Source organism: Pyxicephalus adspersus, chromosome Z, assembly GCF_032062135.1.
Source record: "Pyxicephalus adspersus chromosome Z, UCB_Pads_2.0, whole genome shotgun sequence".
In the NCBI taxonomy this organism is placed as follows: Eukaryota; Metazoa; Chordata; class Amphibia; order Anura; family Pyxicephalidae; genus Pyxicephalus; species Pyxicephalus adspersus.
In genome coordinates, this window is record NC_092871.1 from 85,666,773 (window position 1) to 85,674,949 (window position 8,177).

An 8,177-nucleotide genomic window follows, 5' to 3' on the forward strand; every position below is an offset into this window, starting at 1 on the left:
ACATATCCCAGGTATAAAACCCTATTGACATAGCAGATCCAGAGTAATGCCAAAAAAACCTTGGTCACAATTTGCTTTAGATTTATTTCCTGATCGGATGTCTCTGTTATCTTTACTTTAAATCCTCAATCCCCAGTTATATTCTGTGCTTCTAGAAATCATCCAGCTTTTTCTTAAAGCAATCTATAGTAGTTGCTGAAACTACTTCCTGAGGGAGCCGATTCCACATTTTCACAGACCTTACAGTGAAGAATCCCTTCCTTATCCGGAGCTTAAACGTCTTTACTTCCAGATTCAAAGAGCGCCCTCTTGTGCTTTGTAATGATCTTATTGTTAATAATCAGGAAGAGAGTTCTCTATATGGATATTGCAGCTTGGCATTGCATGCTGGTATTAAGTCTATGATCTACCAGAACCCCCCCCATTGTATTTACCCTAGACAGTATGAAGCATGCATGTTAACCCCCAAGTGTGTAACTTTAGATTTCTCAATAATAAATGTAATTTGTCACTTGGCTGCCCAATAAAACAGTACATCCAGGTGCATGTTCTCTCATTCTTTAAAGAAAAACAAAAAAAAACCACAATGGACCAGCAATAGTTTTATTTAAAATATATAATACACAATGTACAATGCACCCCCCCCCCCCCCAACACTGGGGGGTTCAGTAAAGAAGAAGGCAAGTATTGTCCACCTAAAATGGGAAATTAAAACAAAATGGATTTCTGGAGTTCTGATCAGCATAACAAAACATAGGTAGATGTGCTTCAGAGATTTAAATAAAAAGTCTATTTTGACAAATACTTTAAATCCCTGGCAGTTGTGTATTCTGAGGCATACACAAGCTGGCAGGTTCATCGCTATCTTTTTCTCTTCAGTTCTTTGGAGCGTTTCTCCTCATGGTCTCGATATCTGCTCTCTGACGTGTGACGTTTTTCTTCCGTCTTGTATTTGTCGTAGGTGGGTGGTTTAGCAACACTTCCCGACGTGCTGTCCTTTTCCAAAACCTTCCTCTGATCTCTGTCTGGCCTGGACGTGCCGTGTTGTTTTGTATTATATTTCTCATACTCTGGGTCGACCCGTTCCTGTTTAATTGTCTCAGTTGTTCTTATGTTTCTTTCACTGGAATGGTCACGACTGTTATTCTTTCTCTTTTTCTTTTTATCTGTAATGACAAGAAATTTGCACGATTAGTTTAAGTCTTTAACATATTTTCCCCTCTGTAGGTATCTAATATAAACATTACTAGGACAAATGATGTGGAAACCATTCCAACCTACTCATCAAAAGAACAGAATAGCTCAGTGGTTAGGACGGATGAGCGCTGTACACGCGTCAGATCCTCCTCTGATTTCAGTCCTGAAGTGATTATTGGATGAGAATCATCTGACGTGTGCACCTAGCCCTAAGGGTGACATTCTCAAATGAAGAGGCATTTTCCCCATTGATCTTCAATGTAAGGAGGAATTCACCTTCTCAGAAGGCCAATGTAATGGGGGAACTATTCCCACCGGTTACCAATGCAACAAGCATTCCTCCCACTGATCATGAATGCAAGAAAATTTCTTCCCACTGACCACAGGTAAAATATAAAGTTTGGTCACTTACGTTTCTTAACCTTCTGCGTTTCCTCTGGTTCGTCCTCGGACGATGAAGAGGGAATCTGTGCTCCGCAGCCTTTTTCTCTAAGTGTTTTGGTCACTTCATCGATATCATCAGAATCCTTAGGTGGGCGATAATTTGATACGTGGTCGACACGAATCGTACGTCCTTTCAGCTATAAGGAAAGCAAACAGATTAAAATGAACTGCGGCACAGAAAGTACAATACATTTACACCTGTCCTCTAAAACAGCACACAGAACACTTTGTTTTCCAGTGTTCTCCCCAGCCCATTTTAGCTGGGTGCACCACCCGGCACTTTTCAGGAACCACCCGGCTGTTTTTGGGTGGTTACTGAAGAGTTTGGACCCAATCCCCTCTGATCTACTCCGTGCCCATTCCTCCACCCTGGCCCCTGCCCTAAGCGAACTATTCAACCTCTCCCTTTCTACTGGTAAATACCCCTCAGCTTTTAAACATGCCATAATTCTCCCTATCCTAAGAAAACCCTCAATGGACCCCTCCCTACCCTCTAACTACCGTCCTGTCCCCCTTCCTCCATATGTCTCCAAACTTCTTGAACGCCTTGTCTACAAAAGACTCCCCCATTACCTGAACACTAAATCTCTCCTCGACCTCCTCCAGTCTGGTGAGCTGCCCACTCCACTGAAACATCCCTTACTAAAGTGGCCAATGTCCTCATCAGAGCTAAGTCTCAAGGCAACTTTTCCCTGCTCCTTCTCCTTTCCTCTCCTCTCCTCCTATATCACTGTCTGTATTAGTCTGTCATTTGCAATCCCTATTTATTGTACAGCACTGCGTAATATGTTGGCGCTATATAAATCCTGTTAATAATAATAATAATTCATGGGCTTCCACCCACCCACAATTTCTTCCCACCCGACCTAAAAAAAATTCTGTGTTAAGCACTGTTTTCTATTCCTTTTGTTTTTAGTTATGAATAAAACATGTGAGGGTTCGGATTTCTGCCAAGTTTTTATTGCTTTCATAGGGCGTTCAGCACTATCTTTAGTGTTTACATTTTTTGTGCAGTCTGCCTTTCCCTTCCAAGATATTCACCCTATTTGTACTTATTCCCAAATAAGGGGAAATAATGTGTCAGTGTAACACTTCCAAGAATGTATTGCAGAGCTCCCCCTGACAATTCCTTAATCTGCTTTTTTCTGTGGAAGGATAGTGCCATTGTTTAGGTAAAAAATATAATATTTCCAGTTGGCTCACAAATTACCTATTTTTAGCCACATCCCTCAAAGTTATATAGAACATACATAGCAAATTAGACTTACACCTAGCACCTTTTTATCATTTTTCCCTGCTGACATCAGTCAGATCTGTCAGTGTCTCACCTTGATGCCGTTTAGGTTATCCACAGCCAGCACTGTACTTCTTTGATCCTCATAACATAAGAAGCAGAATCCACGAGAGCGCCCGGATTGCTTGTCACGCACCAAGTTAATGTTTACCACTTCACCATATCTGCAAAAGACCGAAATACATTAGAATTAAGAAAAAAAATTTCCCCCATTGTACATAAACACAAAACAAATAGTCAGACAAGTATGTTTTATTAACAATCCAGCATGGTAGGCAGCATAGTTTTTCATAGGTTAGCACAGCGACCTTTGCAGCGCTGGGTCCCAGATTCTAATCCCACCGTTTGGTGTGTGGGGAACTTTCAGCCGCAGATTTTCATTATTACCTGTGAAATATTAATGGAAAAAAAAAAAAAAAAAAAAAAAAAAAACAACTTACTGTGAAAAGACACAAATGATATCCCCTTCAGTCAGCTCATAGGGCAGCCCACCTACAGAAAAAAAAGTAAGTCAGATGAATGAATATCAGAAGACTTTTATATTATTGCAACGTCACAAAAAAGGAACCCTGGCATCTTGTTCATTTAAAAAAAAAAAATCACTAAACTTAGCCACCCAACAGATGTAATCCATATCGGTTACGAGCCGCTGCGCTGATTAACGATGAACAATAGACTCACGGTCACATGACTAGAAACCAATCTTCCAATAAAAACTCCAATATTATTATTAAACAGTATTTATATAGCACCAACATATTACGGCGCTGTACATTAAATAGGGGGTACAAATGACTGATACAGTGACACAGGGGGAGAGGCCCCTGACCTGAAGAGCTTGCAATCTAAGGGGGGGGGGGGTATAACACAATAGGAGGGGGGACATGGCTCCCGTAATAAGTCACCCTCACATACCCATAAATATCCAGGCGCTGTCCTTGTAGTCTTGATGCCAGGACACCGAATCCTTCACTCCGAGCCTGGCCTCCCGCTCATTCAGTTCATTTATCAACTTCACCTTGGTCAGGGGACTGTGAGAGAGGAAGATGGGTTACAAAATGCAATTTATATTCAGAAAAACAATAAAAAAGTCAAGGGGTGAAATGTTAGGTGAGGTTTGACCCGCTGTGCACTCAGGAGCTGGGAGACGGCACGAATCAACAAACAACTCGTACTAACTCCGGGGATTTCTCCCGTCACGGGCCCGGTAACCGGGAAATAGAGAAATCTCCTGCTGACTTCTACTAGGCCAGCCCTGCATATTATATAACAGCTGGCTCCCCTCAGCACACAGCAAAGCTTGACATTTTTCGGGTAAGAAAGTTTCACCAATTCGGAGTGTTCGGCACTTACTTCATGGCAGATCCGCGGGGCTCCTTCGTGTTGTGGAAGCACAATGATGACGCCAGACGAGAACGTGCTGTAATGAGGTAACAGCGCATGCGTGTTGTTCTTTTACAGTGTGGGCGGAAGAAGGTGTGACGCCAAAGGTGAGGAAAGTGGGCGGAAGAGGGAGCCGTAGGAGTCTTTTTCGGCCAATGAGGCAAAGAGTAAATGTCACATGTTCATGCTTTAGTTTTTTTTTTCACAAATCTCCTTCCTTCAATCTATCAATAAAGAGGACCTGTCTCCAGAAACTCTACCCCCCAATCTATGAATAAAGAGGACCTGTCTCCAGAAACTCTCTATGAATAAAGAGGACCTGTCTCTGAAACTCAACCCCCCAATCTATCAATAAAGAGGACCCGTCTCCAGGAAACTCAACCCCCCAATCTATCAAAAATTAACCCCCCCCCCCATACATATACTAATAAAGAAGACCTGTCTACAAAATTTCATCATCCCCACATCTACCAATAAGGAGACCTTATATCTTTTTGTAAAGTATGTTCCTGTATAGGGAGGGCTGGCCCACCATGTTGGAGTGTTTGGGGGCAATAATTGCTCTATTCACCCCAAAAGAGCCACCCCAGGGCCATTTCAGTGGCAGCCATAGCCTGTTGTCACATCAGGAAATTTAACCATAAGAAGGATGCATGTAGACAAAGTGGCAGCAAGGAGGCTGCATGAGATCAACAACACTAAGATACAACCAAAAGCAACAACAATAATTATTAATATTCAGATCCTGATAAACCCCCACCCCTGGCATTCTGCGTGGCATTGTTGGCACCGGTGGTGTGTTTAATCTCCACTGCCCGGACATGTTATAAGCATGGGCTGGGCAAGTTCATAACCCCAATGGAGGCGCCAGCCGGCGATGCTATGGCATGCCTAGAATGGGCACTTCATCCAACCTGCCAATCAGAGCAGCATGGAGCCAACGCTACAAAGAAATAAAAAGCCAAAATGTATCCAATTCCATATGTAATGGACAAGGTATACAATGTATCAATTTCATTTCTTCTCATTTAATGCCCCTCTATGTTTAATTCACAAATGAACCCCCAAAAATTCCCTCTTCTAGTGCACAAAGCCTGTACACTTCAATTGGCGCATTGCCAATCTGCTGGAGATCCTGCCAGGCACAGCCTTTCCTTAAACGACCCTTCCTTGATCAGCCAAAGAGTCCCCACCCTGCTGCAGGGCAAACAGTTTCACCTGCCACAGTGATGTATTTTTGTGCAGCAACAGTGGGCCAGAGGTGGGAGGAAGCAGTAACCTTACCGCAGCTTCACTGCCCATTTGTGAAGGTGAATTTGGCTTTGTTCAGATTTGTGGTGGGGCTGCGGTGCTGTTACTGCTTGCCAGGGAACCAGGATAGACTCTGCATATGGCTTCTCCCAGCTGCAGCATCATAGAAAATGAATTGGGGCGTCAATGAGCTGTATAGCGATACTGCAGACGGCCGCTGCTTACTGGAGGACCAGTGGTATGAGTGACTAGCAAGCTGCAGGTCTGATGCTTCCCTAACATTTTCTATTGCTCCCCTTCAAAAATGCCAACCGCTATATGGCAAAGTACAAAATGGCAATGCAACACTGGCTTTGGCACCTTGCTTGGCATTGTCTGCCATGGCCAAAAGAAATGCTGCCAGGCATTAATATTATGTAGTATGTATATAGCGGCAACATATTATGCAGCGCTGTACAATAGGGGTTACAAATGACAGACTGATACAGACAGTGACACAGGAGGAGGAGAGGACCCTACCCTGAAGAGCTTACAATCTAGGAGGTGGGGGAAGTATCACACAATAGGAGGGGAGATAACAGTAGGTGTCCAATTATTATTTAACAGTATTTATATAACACCAACATATTACGCAGCGCTGTACATTAAATAGGGGTTGCAAATGACAGACGGATGCAAACAGTGACACAGGAGGAGGAGAGGACCCTGACCAGAAGAGCTTACAATCTAAGCCCTTTACAGATGGGGACACAGAACAGGTCTGGTAAATATAACAGCGAGAAATCATCCAATTGGAGCCAAAGATTTTCTACAAGTTCAAAGAATTTCTGCATTTTTTTTTAAGTTTGAGGAAAAAGCAGAACCAAGCCCATAAAATATACTGAGTGCCAAAAGTTTTGCTCCTCATTTTTGTGAGTAGGGAGGGGTAAAGAGGAAAAACTGGCATTTTCACCCGGTCCGATTCCAGGTTTGGGATCTTTGACCATTTTGATTGGCCAGGCAAAAAACAATGCAACTCCTGCACATGGGAGTTCGTTCACAGAGGAGTTTGAAAAGCATAAATGGGTATGTGTGCTTTAGGGTTTGTTTCCACCAGTGCATTACTGGCACTGGTTACTTGCACCCCAAATAAACCTTACTGGTGCACTGCAGTACTTTAATATTTTTTTTAAAAATACAATATATATTTATATATAAATATATATTTCGCACCAACATATCACACAGCGCTGTACATTAAATAGGGGTTACAAATGAGACAGTGACACAGGAGGAAAGGACCCTGCCCCAAAGAGCTTACAATCTAAGAGGTGGGGAAGGATCACACAATAGGAGGGGGGGGGTGTGGATTATCAGGTGTTTAATTGCAGTCTATATCTCAGGTTTACTAATCAATACTCTGCCCAAACTTAAAGGGCTCAGAGAGTGAAATCTGTACAATGCCAGGTTTACCAGCATTAAGATGATCAATGTCTATACTTCTCTGTAAAACATCACAAAAAGATGAAGTAAAGGGAGGCCTATGACTGGCAGTTCTGGCTTGAAGTGGTCAGAAACGTGGTATTTTGCTAAGGAAAAAAATTATAGCAAAAAAAGTTATGAAAGAAAAAAAACCTCCATAGCAAACAAAAGTTATAAATTAAAAAAAAAAAAATAATCACAAAAAAAGATGTAGTAAAGGGAGGCCTATGGCTGGCAGTTCTTGGTTATAGTGGTTACAATGGTTAGCATGTGGAGGTGGAAAAAATCTCCATAGCAAAATAAGTATGAAATAAAAAAAATCTTCATAGCAAAGAGATGAAATACAAACAAAATCTTTATAGCAAAAAAAGACAAAATAAAAAAAATTCAATAGCAAAGTTATGAAATAAAAAAAAATCTCCATAGCAAAAATACCTAAAATATTTAAAATCTTCATAGCAAAAAAAGTTATGGAATAAAAAAAAAATCTTTATAGCAAATAAAAGTTGTGAAATAAAAAATCTCCATAGCAAAAACCCATACCAAAAAGTTTGGTATGACACCTAACATTCTCTGACTAGGCTGCTTTGTTAGAAAATGGCTCCTTGCTGCATATTTTGTCACTTCATTGTTTATATATACACACACTATACAATTTGCATTTCTATAGCAGGATAGGAGTCCATCACATTGCATCCTGAAACTAGACAATAGCTTCAATGTAGGCAACACAATCAGGAGTCCAAACTCACAACCTCCTTTGTCTTTTTTACACATATGGCTTGGTCCTTTTCACCAGGTCAATCACATTTTGATTTCTAGTAATTAGCATAGCATGCATTCTTAGCTGTCAGCATTGCATACACAATATATCAAACAATGGCCCCTTAGCAGAGAAAATAAACAGATCTATTTGTAGCATTCAGATCATCCATCAGGTGTGATATTTGCAGCAATCACACAAGCAGACAGACTCCATGCAATCCTGTTATACAGGTGTGTGTGTATATATATATATATATAAAAATATAAATCACCCAAATACCCATTTGCAGGATTGACATTATGATCCAAACATATAGAGAGATGATTACCTCTAATGTGTGATTTATGGCTTAAGTCTATCCATCATTATACCATACCCCAA

The 8,177-nt window shown here is 41.3% G+C and overlaps 1 protein-coding gene across 1 annotated transcript; it reads right to left on the reverse strand.

Moving 5' to 3' along the window:
- Nucleotides 1–639: 639 nt before the first annotated feature.
- Nucleotides 640–4,432, reverse strand: RBMX2 (RNA binding motif protein X-linked 2). Its single transcript, XM_072430830.1, has 6 exons — nt 4,289–4,432; nt 3,851–3,966; nt 3,376–3,427; nt 2,970–3,099; nt 1,610–1,778; nt 640–1,166 (listed from the first exon to the last, which is right to left on the reverse strand). Exons 1-6 carry the CDS (start codon nt 4,375–4,377, stop codon nt 862–864), a joined length of 861 nt encoding a protein of 286 aa, XP_072286931.1. The 5' UTR covers nt 4,378–4,432; the 3' UTR covers nt 640–861.
- Nucleotides 4,433–8,177: the final 3,745 nt, after the last annotated feature.

Excerpts from the sequence above, each read along its gene's own strand:
- RBMX2 (XM_072430830.1), bottom strand. The coding sequence starts at position 4,377 with ATGCGCTGTTACCTCATTACAGCACGTTCTCGTCTGGCGTCATCATTG. Across the intron at positions 3,428-3,850 it reads CAGCGCCTGGATATTTATGG|GTGGGCTGCCCTATGAGCTG; the intron begins GTATGTGAGGGT and ends TTTTTTCTGTAG. Across the intron at positions 3,100-3,375 it reads ATCATTTGTGTCTTTTCACA|ATATGGTGAAGTGGTAAACA; the intron begins GTAAGTTGTTTT and ends GGTCTTTTGCAG.